At 39.5% G+C, this 20,071-nt stretch overlaps 1 protein-coding gene across 1 annotated transcript in view; it reads right to left on the minus strand.

The window, feature by feature from the left end:
- Positions 1-317: 317 nt before the first annotated feature.
- Positions 318-20,071, minus strand: part of LOC106579819 (kinase suppressor of Ras 2) — a 123,113-nt gene continuing 103,359 nt past the window's right edge. The window contains 5 exon segments of the mRNA XM_014160020.2: positions 318-464; positions 1,455-1,584; positions 10,357-10,491; positions 17,270-17,403; positions 17,562-17,658. Coding sequence (XP_014015495.2) covers positions 318-464; positions 1,455-1,584; positions 10,357-10,491; positions 17,270-17,403; positions 17,562-17,658 — 643 coding nt within the window.

Raw genomic sequence — 20,071 nt, forward strand, 5'->3', positions numbered from 1 at the left:
CCGTACACAATGAAGTGAGACATGACACACAAAAAAACTCTAATTAAAACAAGTGACATTGAGAAAAATACATTCCAGAATAAAGAAACCAACCAACAAACTGAACAGGTCATTTGAGTAATGAAATAAAACACATCTTCCATGTGATTAAACAACAAACCCAAAATATGAGTTCAGAGGATGTTGAGAAGTCTAGGTTCAGAGGGTCACGGTCAACTGCACCTATACACACACACACACACACACACACACACACACACACACACACACCATGAGGATACATAGTCTAGGCAAGTTTACTTTCTTGTTTTTTAATCTCATTTGACATACTCAGCTGACTTCCAGAAGTGCCCTGGGTGGGAAAGGCGGCGGTTCCGTTTTGGCAACTTTTCCAGCAGATCCACCAGCTTGGAGAAGCTGGGCCTCTCCTCTTGCTCGAACGCCCAGCAGAAGAGCAGGATGTCCTAGGGAGGGAGATCCAGAACAGACCCCGTTTAGAGAGCCAGGCACACACAGGACAAACAGGAGAGAAAGAGACCTGCGTGGAGAACTGGACAAATGGACAAATGCCACCGGATTCAAATAACAGTATTTTTCCCTGTGAGAGAAATTATTTTGTGAAGTGGTTCAGAAAACACCAATAAGAAACAGCCAATTGAGGACAGGACAAAAAAAACAACAACAAAAAAACATCCCAGACAGGTGTACAGGATTTAGTCTCATTCCATGTATGAGGATGCTCATTCTGAACACCTGTAAATTGATATGTATGAGGATGCTCATTCTGAACACCTGTAAATTGATATGTATGAGGATGCTCATTCTGAACACCTGTAAATTGATATGTATGAGGATGCTCATTCTGAACACCTGTAAATTGATATGTATGAGGATGCTCATTCTGAACACCTGTAAATTGATATGTATGAGGATGCTCATTCTGAACACCTGTAAATTGATATGTACACAGATCAGACCTGAAACAACCAGGTGTGTGGTGTTTAGCTATGTGAAGAAAGAAAGTTAACACTGCACTACTATGAAGAACCTTACTCAGGAATATACAGTATCTTTAACCATGGACTTAGAATATGTTCACCTACAACTAGTGAGCAACTTCTACCTGCTCCCGAGTGGTGCAGCGGTCTAAGGCACTGCATCTCAGTGCAAGAGAGGCCTTGCAAGTGCAAGACCATCATTGTAAATAAGAATTTGTTCTTAATTAACTGACTTGCCTAGTTAAATAAAGGTAAAATAAAAAAATAAAAAATAAAAATTAAGAGGTGTCACTACAGTCCCTGGTTCGAATCCAGGTTGTATCACATCCGGACGTGATCGGGAGCCATCATTGTAAATAAGAATTTGTTCTTAACTGACTTGCCTAGTTAAATAAAGGTTAAATTTAAAATAGTCAGTAGGTGTGGTACAGTTTGCTGTAAATGGGCAACACTCACCGATATCTCTTTGCCCATGCCGATCTGTGTGAGATTGGGTTTCATTCCGCTGCCCACCTGCCAGATGATAACTTCTGCTGGCTGGTTCTTATAAGGCCACTCACGTGCATGCAACTCGTACCAGATAGTGCTGCAGACAGACACAGCACGGGGGGGAATCAGTTGGGGGGGGCAGATGTGTGAAATATCCCATGGTTTAGACATTTAACATTATGATACCATCAATGACACGGCAGCATAGATTTCACTGTGCAGTCTCACGTTTCACAATTAATTGATTTGTTTTCCTATTCAGCACCTGCTCAGGGAGATTGGATGTGTGTATGTAATATTTTCCTATTACGGTGAGATTATGACAAAATACAACAACAGACGTCCACACACAAGGGGTATCAAACCAGGTTTAATACCTAAAACTGCATCTCTATGCTGTATGTCTGTTGTGCTTGCCGGAATACACTGAAAAGCTATAGACGCTCCGACAATGAGTCTGACAGACCACAAGGTTGCTGCTGAGGTACTAACTTTATATCAAACCTGTTAGGTCCATTTAATACAGTACACTTCCTCAACATCGTCACACTATCCTCTCTTTGCATTATGAGCAGCCATTTTCTCCACTGTCATGTCAACAACCAGGGTTGAGTAGCATAAAAATAGCAGTCGGCCAAGACAGAAAAAAAAAACACATGGAGAATTGCTGAATATGTACAACAGCTCTAGGGGTCACCTCTAGATAACACTAAGGCACCAACAGGCCAGATGGACACCGGTTGCGTCCCAAATGACACCCTATTCCCACAGGGCTCTGGTTAAAAGTAATGCACTATATTGGGAATAGCGTGCCATATGGGGCCCATCCAGTGTGTATGTGAGCACTGCGTCCCTTCCCCTCAGACTGATCCAGTGACAGGCCCTCCATATGGGAGGACATCTGAAAATGCAATTGTGTTAGGAGTCAACAGTGCAGGGTCCGCCCACGCAAAGGGGTCTGTGACGATCACAGAAGATAAAAAATAGAAGGCAAGGAATGGCAGAGCATGGAATGTTAAAACTTGTGTTATAACTAGGGTCAGTGTTATAGCCCAGCCAGACAATTTATAAAACTTGATCTCCACTGTAAAAAGACTCTAAATCTTTTCTCCCATTTCTTTTAAACTAGCAATTGGTTTTAAATAGCAGAGATTTTGAATAAACCTTGTTGTGTGTCTCTCTGACATTTGCCACATTGTTTCAGTAGGCTATTGAAATTCTATCTCCAGCTGTCCTATAGTAATGAACGTGTAGGTGTCGGGAGTCGGGATGCAGCAAGCAGCTTTTCTCAGCAAGTCGAAATCATGAATCAGTATAATTTTTATGGATATATACAAAGAAATGTCAATAGAAAACTATGCAGCTAGTCTGCAGTCTTTCCAGCTTCAGTTTGAAGTAACTGTTTTATCTGTGTTGTTGGCTAGCTCCTCTGAACAACAGTGTTCTGACGTGAGAGCACATGTTCTATGCCAGGTGAAATCATGCATCATTAGCTCATTGTTATGGGATGTATCTAAATAAATGTCACTAGAAAACAGCTCAAACAAATGCAAATGCAGCTACTTGTTGTTATTCAGACTACACAGTTTGATGTGACTGTAAGTTAGACGTAGGTGGCTAGCTAGCAAGCAATGGATAAGAACATTGCCATACTGGCTTGTGTATGGACATTTAGAACAAATGACTGGGTCGAGCCCATAGATACAAAACAAAAAGACTGAACGACTGGGTCGCGTCTCTGGCAAACGAACCAATAGAACGAACGACTAGCCGGCTTGGGTAGCAACCCTAGATTTGTGTCGGGACTATATCTTGTGGAAGGATGAAATAGTATAAATAAATTCATCAAAATAAAGTTTTTAATTAAAATATGTAAATCATTATTTTAATATGTTGGTATCCCGTTGTACAAAGTAATAATGCCCTCGAAGCCGGTGTTTGGAGGATATATTGGCAAGGTTTGCCGGCTCGAGACAGTCTCAAGCCAAAATACATCCGTGCCAATATATCCTCCAAACACCAGCTTCGAGGGCATTATCACTTAATTATAACTAGGATCAGTGTTATATCTAGTGTTATAACTAGGGTCAGTGTTATAACTAGTGTTATAACTACGGTCAGTGTTATAACTAGTGTAATAACTAGGGTCAGTGTTATAACTAGGGTCAGTGTTATAACTAGTGTTATAACTAGGGTCAGTGTTGAACTAGTTTTACAACTGGGTCAGTGTTATAACTAGGGTGAGTGTTATAACTAGTGTTAACTAGGGTCAGTGTTATAACTAGGGTCAGTGTTATAACTAGTGTTATAACTGGGGTCAGTGTTATAACTAGTGTTATAACTGGGGTCAGTGTTATAACTAGTGTTATAACTAGGGTCAGTGTTATAACTAGTGTTATAACTGGGGTCAGTGTTATAACTATGGTGAGTGTTATAACTAGGGTAAGTGTTATAACTAGTGTTATAACTGGGGTCAGTGTTATAACTATGGTGAGTGTTATAACTAGGGTCAGTGTTATAACTAGTGTTATAACTAGGGTCAGTGTTATAACTAGTGTTAACTAGGGTCAGTGTTATAACTAGTGTTATAACTGGGGTCAGTGTTATAACTATGGTGAGTGTTATAACTAGGGTCAGTGTTATAACTAGTGTTATAACTAGGGTCAGTGTTATAACTAGTGTTAACTAGGGATAATGTTATAACTAGTGTAATAACTAGGGTCAGTATTATAACTAGGGTCAGTGTTATAACTAGTGTTATAACTAGGGTCAGTGTTATAACTAGTGTTAACTAGGGTCAGTGTTATAACTAGGGTCAGTGTTATAACTAGTGTCAGTGTTATAACTAGTGTTATAACTAGGGTCAGTGTTTAACTAGTGTTACAACTGGGGTCGGTGTTATAACTAGGGTGAGTGTTATAACTAGTGTTAACTAGGGTCAGTATTATAACAAGGGTCAGTGTTATAACTACTGTTATAACTGGGGTCGGTGCTATAACTATGGTGAGTGTTATAACTAGGGTCAGTGTTATAACTAGTGTCAGTATTATAACTAGTGTTATAACTAGGGTCAGTGTTATAACTAGTGTAATAACTAGGGCCAGTGTTATAACTAGGGTCAGTGTTATAACTAGTGTTATAACTAGGGTCAGTGTTATAGCTAGTATTAACTAGGGTCAGTGTTATAACTAGTGTAATAACTAGGGTCAGTGTTAGAACTAGTGTTATAACTAGTGTTAACTAGGGTCAGTGTTATAACTAGTGTAATAACTAGGGTCAGTGTTATAACTAGGGTCAGTGTTATAACTAGTGTTATAACGGCGGTCAGTGTTAAAACTATGGTGAGTGTTATAACTACGGTCAGTGTTATAACTAGTGTTATAACAAGGGTCAGTGTTATAACTAGTGTTATAACTAGGGTCAGTGTTATAACTAGTGTTATAACTACGGTCAGTGTTATAACTAGTGTAATAACTAGGGTCAGTGTTATAACTAGGGTCAGTGTTATAACTAGTGTTATAACTAGGGTCAGTGTTATAACTAGTGTTATAATTACGGTCAGTGTTATAACTAGTGTAATAACTAGGGTCAGTGTTATAACTAGGGTCAGTGTTATAACTAGTGTTATAACTAGGGTCAGTGTTATAACTAGTGTAATAACTAGGGTCAGTGTTATAACTAGGGTCAGTGTTATAACTAGGGTCAGTGTTATAACTAGTGTTATAACTAGGGTCAGTGTTATAACTAGTGTTAACTAGGGTCAGTGTTATAACTAGTGTTATAACTGGGGTCAGTGTTATAACTATGGTGAGTGTTATAACTAGGGTCAGTGTTATAACTAGTGTTATAACTAGGGTCAGTGTTATAACTAGTGTTAACTAGGGATAATGTTATAACTAGTGTAATAACTAGGGTCAGTATTATAACTAGGGTCAGTGTTATAACTAGTGTTATAACTAGGGTCAGTGTTATAACTAGTGTTAACTAGGGTCAGTGTTATAACTAGGGTCAGTGTTATAACTAGTGTCAGTGTTATAACTAGTGTTATAACTAGTGTCAGTGTTATAACTAGTGTTATAACTAGGGTCAGTGTTTAACTAGTGTTACAACTGGGGTCGGTGTTATAACTAGGGTGAGTGTTATAACTAGTGTTAACTAGGGTCAGTATTATAACAAGGGTCAGTGTTATAACTACTGTTATAACTGGGGTCGGTGCTATAACTATGGTGAGTGTTATAACTAGGGTCAGTGTTATAACTAGTGTCAGTATTATAACTAGTGTTATAACTAGGGTCAGTGTTATAACTAGTGTAATAACTAGGGCCAGTGTTATAACTAGGGTCAGTGTTATAACTAGTGTTATAACTAGGGTCAGTGTTATAGCTAGTATTAACTAGGGTCAGTGTTATAACTAGTGTAATAACTAGGGTCAGTGTTAGAACTAGTGTTATAACTAGTGTTAACTAGGGTCAGTGTTATAACTAGTGTAATAACTAGGGTCAGTGTTATAACTAGGGTCAGTGTTACAACTAGTGTTATAACGGCGGTCAGTGTTAAAACTATGGTGAGTGTTATAACTACGGTCAGTGTTATAACTAGTGTTATAACAAGGGTCAGTGTTATAACTAGTGTTATAACTAGGGTCAGTGTTATAACTAGTGTTATAACTACGGTCAGTGTTATAACTAGTGTAATAACTAGGGTCAGTGTTATAACTAGGGTCAGTGTTATAACTAGTGTTATAACTAGGGTCAGTGTTATAACTAGTGTTATAATTACGGTCAGTGTTATAACTAGTGTAATAACTAGGGTCAGTGTTATAACTAGGGTCAGTGTTATAACTAGTGTTATAACTAGGGTCAGTGTTATAACTAGTGTAATAACTAGGGTCAGTGTTATAACTAGGGTCAGTGTTATAACTAGTGTTATAACTAGGGTCAGTGTTATAACTAGTGTTAACTAGGGTCAGTGTTATAACTAGTGTTATAACTGGGGTCAGTTTTATAACTATGGTGAGTGTTATAACTAGGGTCAGTGTTATAACTAGTGTTATAACTAGGGTCAGTGTTATGACTATTGTTAACTAGGGATAATGTTATAACTAGTGTAATAACTAGGGTCAGTATTATAACTAGGGTCAGTGTTATAACTAGTGTTATAACTAGGGTCAGTGTTATAACTAGTGTTAACTAGGGTCAGTGTTATAACTAGGGTCAGTGTTATAACTAGTGTCAGTGTTATAACTAGTGTTATAACTAGGGTCAGTGTTTAACTAGTGTTACAACTGGGGTCGGTGTTATAACTAGGGTGAGTGTTATAACTAGTGTTAACTAGGGTCAGTATTATAACAAGGGTCAGTGTTATAACTACTGTTATAACTGGGGTCGGTGCTATAACTATGGTGAGTGTTATAACTAGGGTCAGTGTTATAACTAGTGTCAGTATTATAACTAGTGTTATAACTAGGGTCAGTGTTATAACTAGTGTAATAACTAGGGCCAGTGTTATAACTAGGGTCAGTGTTATAACTAGTGTTATAACTAGGGTCAGTGTTATAGCTAGTATTAACTAGGGTCAGTGTTATAACTAGTGTAATAACTAGGGTCAGTGTTAGAACTAGTGTTATAACTAGTGTTAACTAGGGTCAGTGTTATAACTAGTGTAATAACTAGGGTCAGTGTTATAACTAGGGTCAGTGTTATAACTAGTGTTATAACGGCGGTCAGTGTTAAAACTATGGTGAGTGTTATAACTACGGTCAGTGTTATAACTAGTGTTATAACAAGGGTCAGTGTTATAACTAGTGTTATAACTAGGGTCAGTGTTATAACTAGTGTTATAACTACGGTCAGTGTTATAACTAGTGTAATAACTAGGGTCAGTGTTATAACTAGGGTCAGTGTTATAACTAGTGTTATAACTAGGGTCAGTGTTATAACTAGTGTTATAATTACGGTCAGTGTTATAACTAGTGTAATAACTAGGGTCAGTGTTATAACTAGGGTCAGTGTTATAACTAGTGTTATAACTAGGGTCAGTGTTATAACTAGTGTAATAACTAGGGTCAGTGTTATAACTAGGGTCAGTGTTATAACTAGTGTTATAACTAGTGTTAACTAGGGTCAGTGTTATAACTAGTGTAATAACTAGGGTCAGTGTTATAACTAGGGTCAGTGTTATAACTAGTGTTATAACTGGGGTCAGTGTTATAACTATGGTGAGTGTTATAACTACGGTCAGTGTTATAACTAGTGTTATAACTAGGGTCAGTGTTATAACTAGGGTCAGTGTTATAAGTAGTGTTATAACTAGGGTCAGTGTTATAACTAGTGTTATAACTACGGTCAGTGTTATAACTAGTGTAATAACTAGGGTCAGTGTTATAACTAGGGTCAGTGTTATAACTAGTGTTAACTAGGGTCAGTGTTATAACTAGTGTTATAACTGGGGTCAGTGTTATAACTATGGTGAGTGTTATAACTAGGGTCAGTGTTATAACTAGTGTTATAACTAGGGTCAGTGTTATAACTAGTGTTAACTAGGGATAATGTTATAACTAGTGTAATAACTAGGGTCAGTATTATAACTAGGGTCAGTGTTATAACTAGTGTTCTAACTAGGGTCAGTGTTATAACTAGTGTTAACTAGGGTCAGTGTTATAACTAGGGTCAGTGTTATAACTAGTGTTATAACTAGGGTCAGTGTTTAACTAGTGTTACAACTGGGGTCGGTGCTATAACTATGGTGAGTGTTATAACTAGGGTCAGTGTTATAACTAGTGTCAGTATTATAACTAGTGTTATAACTAGGGTCAGTGTTATAACTAGTGTAATAACTAGGGCCAGTGTTATAACTAGGGTCAGTGTTATAACTAGTGTTATAACTAGGGTCAGTGTTATAGCTAGTATTAACTAGGGTCAGTGTTATAACTAGTGTAATAACTAGGGTCAGTGTTAGAACTAGTGTTATAACTAGTGTTAACTAGGGTCAGTGTTATAACTAGTGTAATAACTAGGGTCAGTGTTATAACTAGGGTCAGTGTTATAACTAGTGTTATAACGGCGGTCAGTGTTAAAACTATGGTGAGTGTTATAACTACGGTCAGTGTTATAACTAGTGTTATAACTAGGGTCAGTGTTATAACTAGTGTTATAACTAGGGTCAGTGTTATAACTAGTGTTATAACTACGGTCAGTGTTATAACTAGTGTAATAACTAGGGTCAGTGTTATAACTAGGGTCAGTGTTATAACTAGTGTTATAACTAGGGTCAGTGTTATAACTAGTGTTATAATTACGGTCAGTGTTATAACTAGTGTAATAACTAGGGTCAGTGTTATAACTAGGGTCAGTGTTATAACTAGTGTTATAACTAGGGTCAGTGTTATAACTAGTGTAATAACTAGGGTCAGTGTTATAACTAGGGTCAGTGTTATAACTAGTGTTATAACTAGTGTTAACTAGGGTCAGTGTTATAACTAGTGTAATAACTAGGGTCAGTGTTATAACTAGGGTCAGTGTTATAACTAGTGTTATAACTGGGGTCAGTGTTATAACTATGGTGAGTGTTATAACTACGGTCAGTGTTATAACTAGTGTTATAACTAGGGTCAGTGTTATAACTAGGGTCAGTGTTATAAGTAGTGTTATAACTAGGGTCAGTGTTATAACTAGTGTTATAACTACGGTCAGTGTTATAACTAGTGTAATAACTAGGGTCAGTGTTATAACTAGTGTAATAACTAGGGTCAGTGTTATAACTAGTGTAATAACTAGGGTCAGTGTTATAACTAGTGTAATAACTAGGGTCAGTGTTATAACTAGGGTCAGTGTTATAACTAGTGTTATAACTAGGGTCAGTGTTATAACTAGTTTTAACTAGGGTCAGTGTTATAACTAGTGTTATAACTAGGGTCAGTGTTATAACTAGTGTTATAACTAGGGTCAGTGTTATAACTAGTGTTAACTAGGGTCAGTGTTATAACTAGGGTCAGTGTTATAACTAGTGTCAGTGTTACAACTAGTATTATAACTAGGGTGAGTGTTATAACTAGTGTTAGCTAGGGTCAGTGTTATAACTAGGGTCAGTGTTATAACTAGTGTTATAACTGGGGTCAGTGTTATAACTAGGGTCAGTGTTATAACTAGGGTCGGTGTTATAACTATGGTGAGTGTTATAAATAGGGTCAGTGTTATAACTAGTGTTATAACTAGGGTCAGTGTTATAACTAGTGTTATAACTATGGGTCAGTGTTGGAACTAGGGTGAGTGTTATAACTACGGTCAGTGTTATAACTAGTGTTATAACTAGAGTCAGTTATAACTAGGGTCAGTGTTATATCTAAGGTACTAGAGTTTTTCTTGGTTAGGTCAGGTAGACTGGAAAACTCCTGGCTTTTCGTTTATTATAACCATTCTAGCCGCTATTACCATTTTATTATAACCATTCCAAACATGGATGAGAGGGAAGATGGATGAGAAGGAAGATGGCTGAGATGGAAGATGGCTGAGAGGAAAGATGGAAGAGATGGTAAATGGTTCAGAGGGATAACAAAAAAATAAAATAAACATTATAGTATTTGTCTTGCTAGTGACAAACCCAATTTCCCCTAGTGGGATAAAGTTTATTCAATTTAATTCAAGTCAATACAATCGGGCCTGAAAATCCAATGAAAACTGGACAGAGAGTGAAGAGGCTCCTGAACAACTCCTCACAACATAAGAGAAGTGGCAAGGGACACATAGTGTATTCCAAATGGCATCCTATTCCCTAATAGTGCACTACGTTTAACCAGAGAGATATGGGCCCTGATCGAGAGTAGCACACTACCTTTGGAATAGGGTACCATTTGCAACGTAGCGGTACTCACCCGAAAGCAAAGACATCTGACTGTTTGGAGAAAGGCAGCTTGTCCTCCTCTGTTTCCGGGGAGAGCTGAGAGACTATTTCAGGGGCCAGGTGACACAACCACCCACTGGGGATCCTCAGCTTGTCCTCTCTACGGCTGCAGAATAGAGACAAGTCAACAACAGTCTGAATGCGGAACGGTGTGTGGTCATTCATAGTTTTCTCAAAGTTTATGGCCACCATTTTTTTTGTTCTAATTGTTCAGAATGAATTAATATCATCCCTATACAGATAAAGCATTATGGGGTTATACATTTCTGCTACTTTTGTGTTGTTATCATGATCTAAATACAGTATTATTGTTTACTTGAAACTCATAATTCATACTTCCAGTAGTTCATACACACACTAGGAGACATCTAAAACAACTGGAAGGCAGCGTTTTGTGTCAAGGGTGAATCTGTCCTTTTCTTTCCCATCTACACAAACGCACCCTGAGACATCCTGCTGGATGTTATCACACCCCAAACGCACCCTGAGACATCCTGCTGGATGTTATCACACCCCAAACGCACCCTGAGACATCCTGCTGGATGTTATCACACCCCAAACGCACCCTGAGACATCCTGCTGGATGTTATCACACCCCAAACGCACCCTGAGACATCCTGCTGGATGACATCACACCCCAAACTCACCCTGAGACATCCTGCTGGATGTTATCACACCCCAAACGCACCCTGAGACATCCTGCTGGATGTTATCACACCCCAAACGCACCCTGAGACATCCTGCTGGATGTTATCACACCCCAAACGCACCCTGAGACATCCTGCTGGATGACATCACACCCCAAACGCACCCTGAGACATCCTGCTGGATGACATCACACCCCAAACGCACCCTAAGACATCCTGCTGGATGTTATCACACCCCAAACGCACCCTGAGACATCCTGCTGGATGACATCACACCCCAAACGCACCCTGAGACATCCTGCTGGATGTTATCACACCCCAAACGCACCCTGAGACATCCTGCTGGATGTTATCACACCCCAAACGCACCCTGAGACATCCTGCTGGATGACATCACACCCCAAACGCACCCTGAGACATCCTGCTGGATGACATCACACCCCAAACGCACCCTGAGACATCCTGCTGGATGACATCACACCCCAAACGCACCCTGAGACATCCTGCTGGATGTTATCACACCCCAAACGCACCCTGAGACATCCTGCTGGATGACATCACACCCCAAACGCACCCTGAGACATCCTGCTGGATGTTATCACACCCCAAACGCACCCTGAGACATCCTGCTGGATGTTATCACACCCCAAACGCACCCTGAGACATCCTGCTGGATGTCATCACACCCCAAACGCACCCTGAGACATCTTGCTGGATGACATCTCACCCCAAACGCAGCCTGAGACATCCTGCTGGATGTTATCACACCCCAAACGCACCCTGAGACATTTTGCTGGATGACATCTCACCCCAAACGCACCCTGAGACATCTTGCTGGATCACATCACACCCCATTAGAAAGTCTAAATCCTGATGGCTCAGTCAGGCTCTCTTCTCTCTCTCCACCATGTTCATACCATCTCTCTTTATCTCTCTCTTTATCTCTCCCATCTCTTGACTCTCTCGCTCTTTCTCTCCCATCTCTCTCTCTTTCATTCTCCCATCTCTCTATCTCTCTCATTCTCCCATCTCTCTTATCTCTCCATCTCTCTCATTCTCCCATCTCTCTCTCTTATCTCTCTATCGCTCTCATTCTCCTATCTCTCTCTCTTTCTCCCATCTCTCTCCCCCTCGCTCTCATTCTCTTTCTTTTTCTCTCTCTCTTTCATTCATTCTCTCTCTCTCTCTGGGTTTGTTGTTTTGGGAAGTTTGTTGTTTTGGAAAGTTCTGAAAGTGTCACACCCTGATCTGTTTCACCTGTCTTTGTGATTGTCTCCACCCCTCTCCAGGTTTCGCCCGTCTTCCCTATGATCCCCTGTGTATTTATACCTGTGTTCTCTGTTTGTCTGTTGCCAGTTCGTCTTGTTTGTCAAGTCAACCAGCGTTTTTGTGTCTCAGCTCCTGCTTTTCCCCAGTCTCTCTTTTCTCGTCCGCCTGGTTTTTGACCCTTGCCTGTCCTGACCCTGTATGCGCCCACCTGACCACTCTGCCTGCCCCTGACCCTGAGCCTGCCTGCCGTCTTGTACCTTTGCCCCTGTGGCTGTAATAAACATTGTTACTTTGACATGGTCTGCATCTGGGTCCTACCTTGATACCTGATAGAAAGTCTATTGAAAAAGTTTGGTTACTAGCTAGCTACCTTTTGAGTTTGGATCCCGCGACTCGGTTGGCATCAGTTGCTGGAACTGCTACTATCTGTCCAGTGATCCTGCCTGCTTTTTTGACACCACACTTCACACAACAAGTCCTGCAGGCCTAGTGTTATCTTATCTTGATTATTGTCCAGTCATATGGTCAAGTGCTGCAAAGAAAGACCTAGTTAAGCTGCAGCTGGCCCAGAACAGAGCAGCACGTCTTGCTCTTAATTGTAATCAGAGGGCTAATATTAATACTATGGATGCCAGTCTCTCTTGGTTAAGAGTTGAGGAAAGACTGACTGCATCACTTCTTGTTTTAATAAGAAACATTAATGTGTTGGAAATTCCAAATTGTTTGCATAGTAAACTTACACGCAGCACTGACACACAAATTTACCCCACCAGACATGCCACCAGGGGTCTTTTCACAGTCCCCAGATCCAGAACAAATTCAAGAAAACGTACAGTATTATACAGAGCCATGAGTGAATGGACCTCTCTTCCATCCTATATTTACATTTTAGTCATTCAGCAGATGCTCTTATCCAGAGCGTGTGAATGCATACATTTCATAGATGCTTTTTTTTTTCTTCCTCGTACTGGTCCCCCGTGGGAATCGAACCCACAACCCTGGCGTTGCAAACACCACGCTCCACCAACTGAGCCACACAGGACCATATAGTGCAAGTGAACAGCAAACCTGGTTTCAAAAAACAAATAAAGCAACACTTCATGACACAATGCCTCTCCCCCATGTCACCTACTTGTTGTGTGTATGTACTGACATGTATGTGTAACTGATAGAGGCACACACAAACACACTACATGTTCATGTATGTAAATTGTAAAGTATTTTGTCTGTAATATCTTTTCCGTTATGTGTTGAACCCCAGTAAGACTAGCTGCCACCACTGGTGTCGACTAATGGAGATCCTAATAAATCAAATCAAATCAAATAGACTACAACCCTTCTGACATTCTCAACTACTTCATAATGCATCCTGAGCGCTCACTGACTCAGTCAAATAGACAGGCACACTGGCAGCTCTGCAATAACACACAGCACTGCATTGCACTACTGTGGGTATATCCATCCAAAGGACCTGCTATCTGTCCACTCATTCATCAGTTTTCATCATGATGCACGCAACAACACGTTGAGTCATGAAACTGATGGTCATGAAACTCATTTAGCTACCCACTGTAGTTCTTATTGAATGATGAAGATAAATATGCAGGGCGTTGTTTGTTTTCTCTTGGTGATAATGATAATTTATCATTCTGAGGGTTGGCTTTGGTAGGTGAGGAAGTTTTCCTAACAAAAAAAAGAGTTAACCAGGGGCGGCAGGTAGCCTAGTGGTTAGAGCGCTGAGCCAGTAACCCGAAAGGTTGCTATATTGAATCCCCGAGCTGACAAGGTAAAAATCTGTCGTTCTGCCACTGAACAAGGCAGTTAACCCAATGTTCCTAGGCTGTTATTGTAAATAAGAATTTGTTCTTAACTGACTAGCCTGGTTAAATGAAAACAGGCTGATTATTCAACCGCCAGTTAGTAGAGGCCCAGTATTGTTGACATTTCAGACATCTACATATCCTCATGTGTGTTTGAATCACTCCTGTTTGTATGACACACACACACACTCCTGACTCCACCACAACATAACGTTCCTGCTGAGAGTGTGTCACATCCTGACCAGGTAAAGAGGTCATTTGCCATAGTAAAATGGTCAGGGCGTGGCCGGGGGTTGTTTTGTGTGGGTTTTTGGGGTTTTTGTTTCTATGTGGGAGTGTTCTAGTTTTCTATTTCTATGTGTTGTTTTTCCATGTATGGTTTCCAATCAGAGGCAGGTGTCTTTCATTGTCTCTGATTGGAAGCCATACTTAGGCAGCCTGTTTTCCTTTGGGGTTTGTGGGAAGTTGTTTTCCCTTTTAGTCGTTGTACCTGACGGGACTGTTGTTGGTCGTTTTTTGGTTAAAGTGTCTTCATTAAAGATTAAGAATGAGCACTATCCACGCTGCGTCTTGGTCTCTATTCCACGACCCCTGTGACAGAGTGAGGGGCGGTAGGTAAATGTTTGTCTTGTCATTCTGTCAGACCTGTTTATTAGCAAGCTGTCTTGCCTGCCAATGAAAATAAACAACAACATAAACAAGTCACAACTACTGAAGCTAGATTAACCATCTCGCAACTAGCTATTTGTTCCCAGAAATTAATTTAGGTGTTCAACTTTGAAATAGAGGCTTCTGGGTATTGACGACAATACCAGACAACTATGAGGATTTAATCAGAAGCCAGGTGGAGGATGGGACGTCTCAAGAACAGCAACAAAAACATATTTTGATTATTTTCCCAATCATTTTTGGGGGGCTTTCTTATCATCCAGAGAGATGCCAAAAACATGAAATGATAACCTGACAAAGAGTAAGCCTTAGTGTGGCCATTGTGAGCATTGGTACATAGTCATTTAATAGAGGCTTTTGAAAACATTGTACACTGCAAGTCAAAAAGCACAACAGGAAATACAACAACAAAAAAACTCTCCAGATTTTCTCTCTTAGGCATTGCAGGAACAACAGTTCCTTAAAACAATCCTAACACAATCAAGAGTGAATCACATATTTTTTGATCTGTTAGAATCTTTAGATGTTGTGTCCATACACACATTCTGTTTGGCTCCTGCTTCTGTCTAGTCAACCAGCCTGGTCTCATTGACTAGACGTAACATAGTAAATGTACATCTGGGACGCTCAAATTAGTATGATACCGTATGTTACGTTTGGTATGGTTACATTAGACAGATGGTTACTTAAGTCAAAAAACAAAAGTAGGGTGGGTGGTGTATAATGAAAACGTCTAGCAACCTAAAGGTTGTGAGTTTGAATCTCATCACGGACAACTCTAGCATTTTAGCTAATTGGTAACTTTTCAACCACTTACCACTTTTTAGCTACTTGTTAGCTAACCGTTCCCCTAACCTTAACCTTTTTAACTAACCCTTCCCCTTCCCCTAACCCTTTAACCTAATTCCTAAACTTAACCCTAACCCCAACTCCTAGCCTAGCTAACGTTAACCAGCCAGCTAACATTAGCTGCCTAGTCACCTAGCTAGAATTTGTGACATATCATATGTTTTGCAAATTCGTAACATATCATTTGAATTGTAATTCGTAGCATATCACATGAAATGAGTGATGGACATCCACAAATCAATAATTACCATACAAACGTAACATATCATACTAAATGGGGGGTCTCAGATTTACGTACAGAATGATATGAAATGCTCTGAGACCAGGTTGAGTAAATGACTATACTATTATACAAAGTATTGATTCCAGAGCAAACCTAAATGGCAGTTGGCTACACTGGAAACTAACGATAGACTGGATAAGGCTGTATAAGATCTAGGTGCATGTTGCATCATGTTACAGGATTGCATATCTGTCTACAGTAACACTTCAGCATTTATTTAGAAGAGGCATCAGGTTTTAATGAGCTGTTAAGAATGCCAATATAAAACCATCCATCTTCATTTGACATAAACAGTGACTCATCTCATACACTTTTCCTACCCTCTTCCATCCATGGTGTTGAAATGCACTCCTACGTAACACCACGTTTCAACTATGTTGTAGAAACTTGTTGAAAACACACTATGCAATACCTCTCGTTGGGAAGCCGGCTGATTATAATAATTAGTAGTACATAGCACATGTAATCGTCTCACAGTCAATAGCAGGAACACATCTCATACCTACTGGAGATTTTTAATTGATGTGGCCAATTAAATGGAAATACATCCATCATGACAAATCTAATCATCAGTCAATTATAGCAGTTGGTGTCGTCTCACCATATATGTCAATCAAAATCTAAACAGACAAAGAAAACATACTTCGCAGTGTTTTTGAAAGCAAAACACACACACACACTTCCTTTGAACATGTTGATAACGCCTGTAAAGCTGCTCCATATATAGGTATTAACATAAGATTTATTAAGATGCCTTGCTGTGTGAAACATGTGGCTGCTGGCATTTCAGGGAGCAGTCATTTCAGGGAGCAGGCATTTCAGGGAGCAGACATTTCAGGGAGCAGTCATTTCAGGGAGCAGTCGTTTCAAGGAGCAGTCATTTCAAGGAGCAGTCATTTCAAGGTGCAGTCATTTCAGGGAGCAGTCATTTCAGGGAGCAGTCATTTCAGGGAGCAGGCATTTCAGGGAGCAGGCATTTCAGGGAGCAGTCATTTCAGGGAGCAGTCGTTTCAGGGAGCAGTCATTTCAGCATAGCGGCAGAAGAAAGCAGAGATAGACATTAATCACTCTCAGGGAGACAGATTAAATAGAGATTAGCACCGATCCATATAATTTTGTAGATAATACAGGCAATTGAACCACTAAAGAGTATAATCATCACTGCAGTAATATAACTATCACAGCAGGTGGGGTTATAATAACACGCTCCTTTCTATTGGTTTCTTTTTGTTTTCCTACTTATGCTTTTTTTAAACAGATGTATCTATGTATCTTATCCCAGCACATCTACTCTACTGTACTGCACTCTACTGTACTCTAATGTAAAGTACAACAGTAAGTACTAACCTGCCGGCTTGCAGAACCCCAGATATGGTGAAGAGTCCAAAGTCGGTGATGACCACTTTGCCGTTGTCATAGAAAACATTCTTGGACTTCATGTCCTTGTGTAGGATCCCCTTGGCGTGAAGATAGCCCATTCCCTGAAAACAACACAAACATAACTAATTGCGAGTCTAGACTGAGTCATATTTTGTGACCAATATTGTTGTAGAAGAAATTGATTGATTGAATGATCCAGCCAGTCTCCAACACATTGATTATGTTGTTAAGGTAATGAGTCTTAAAAACATCACAGTACCTTAACCATCTCCTGGGCGATCTGTCTGGTCTTGTTGACATCCAGGATGACTTTGGCATCCCTGACCACCGAATACAGGGTCCTTCCCTTACACAAGCTGAGAGAGAGACATTACAACTTAACAACACAACATACATTAGAATACAGTAGATTATAATAGAGTAAGGTATAGTAGAGTATAATATAATATAATAGATTATAGTATAGTAGAGTAGTGTAGTGTAATGGAGTGTAGAGTAGTGTAATGTAGAGTAGTGTATAGTAGTGTAGTGTAGAGTATAGTAGAGTATAGCCGAGTAGTGTAGAATAGTGGTATGCAGAGTAGTGTAGAGTAGAATAGAGTAGTGTGGAATAGAGTATAGTAGAATAGATTTGAGTGGTGTAGAGTAGTATATAGTAAAGTAGAGTAGAGTAGAGTAGAGTAGAGTAGAGTAGAGTAGAGTAGAGTAGAGTAGAGTAGAACATAGTAGAGTAGAGTAGAGTTGTGAGAGTAGAGTTGAACATAGTAGAGTAGTGTAGAGTAGTGTAGAGTAGAGTAGAGTCGAGTCGCGTAGAGTAGTGAGAGTAGAGTAGAACATAGTAGAGTAGAGTAGAGTAGTGTAGAGTAGAGTAGGGTAGAGTAGAGCATAGTTGAATAGAGTAGAGTAGAATAGAGTAGAATATAGTATAGTAGAGGTAGAGTAGAGTATAGTAGAGTAGAGTATAGTTGTGTAGAATAGAGTAGTGTAGAGTAGAGTAGTATAGAATAGAATAATATATTCATCTTCATAGCAAGAAGCATTGTTTCATGAAATCATATGATGTTATTTTTAATTTTTTTCCCAGGGGGGTATTGTTGCTAATTGAATATTCAATAATGATGATGGTATCAGTTTCAGTGTACGGACATATCCATTCTGTTTTGTTGTTAATTGAATATTCAACAATGATGATGGTATCAGTTCCAGTGTACGGACATATCCATTCTGTTTTGTTGTTAATTGAATATTCAACAATGATGATGGTATCAGTTCCAGTGTACGGACATATCCATTCTGTTTGGTTGTTAATTGAATATTACACATTACATTACATCTCCAATAACACAAGCTGAGCATTTGGCTTTGTAGTGGAGGAATAAGTGGTTTGACATCTATCCCCAAAGCCTCTCATTTGGGCTCAGAGGGCGGGCGATGGATGAGAGCAGAGAACAACTAGTGTAGAGTAGTGTAGAGTATAGCGGAGTAGTGTAGAGTATAGTAGAGTAGTGTAGCGTATAGTAGAGTAGTGTAGAGTATAGTAGAGCAGTGTAGTGTAAAGTAGAGTAGTGTAGAGTATAGTAGAGTAGTGTAGAGTAGGGTGGTGTAAAGTAGAGCAGTGTAGAGTATAGTAGAGTAGTGTAATGTTGTGTGGAGTATAGTAGAATAGTGTGGTGTATAGTATAGTAGTGTAGTGTGGTGTAGTGTAATGTAGTGTGGAGTATAGTAGGGTAGAGTAGTGTAGTGTAGTTTGGTGTATAGTAGAGTAGTGAAGAGTATAGTAGAGTAGTTTAGAGTATGGTGGCCTAGTGTAGAGTAGTGTAATGTAGAGTAGTGTAGAGTATAGTAGAGTAGAGTAATGTAGTGTAGAGTAGATTTTAGTAGAGTAGTGTATAGTAGAGTAGTGTAGTGTGTAGTAGAGTAGTGTGGAGTATAGTGGAGTAGTGTAGTGTAATGTAGTGTAGAGTATAGTAGAGTATTGTTGTGTATAGTAGAGTTGTGTTGTGTATAGTAGAGTAGTGTAGTGTAGTGTAGTGTAATGTAGTGTGGAGTATAGTGGAGTAGTGTAGAGTCATGTAGAGTAATGTAGTGTGGAGTATAGTGGAGTAGTGTAATGTAGAGTAGTGTAGAGTAGTATAGAGTATTGTCGAGTATAGTCGAGTAGTGTAGAATAGTGTTATGCAGAGTAGTATAGAGTAGAGTAGTGTAGAGTAGTGTGGTGCAGAATAGAATATAGTAGTGTATTGTAGAGTAGAATATAGTAGTGTAGAGTAGAATATAGTAGTGCAGGGTAGAGTAGAGTAGTGTAGTGTAGAATAGAGTAGAGTAGTGTAGAGTAGTGTAGTGTAGGGTAGAGTAGAGTAGTGTAGAGTAATGTAGTGCAGTGTGGAGTATAGTGGAGTAGTGTAATGTAGAGTAGTGTAGAGTAGTATAGAGTATTATCGAGTATAGTCGAGTAGTGTAGAATAGTGTTATGCAGAGTAGTATAGAGTAGAGTAGTGTAGAGTAGTGTAGTGTAGAATAGAATATAGTAGTGTATTGTAGAGTAGAATATAGTAGTGTAGAGTAGAATATAGTAGTGCAGGGTAGAGTAGAGTAGTGTAGTGTAGAGTAGAGTAGAGTAGTGTAGAGTAGTGTAGTGTAGAGTAGAGTAGTGTAGAGTAATGTAGTGTAGTGTAGAATAGAGTAGAGTAGTGTAGTGTAGAGTAGAGTAGTGTAGTGTAGGGTAGAGTAGTGTAGTGTAGGGTAGAGTAGTGTAGAGTAGAATATAGT

Source organism: Salmo salar, chromosome ssa20 (assembly GCF_905237065.1).
Source record: "Salmo salar chromosome ssa20, Ssal_v3.1, whole genome shotgun sequence".
NCBI lineage: Eukaryota > Metazoa > Chordata > Actinopteri > Salmoniformes > Salmonidae > Salmo > Salmo salar.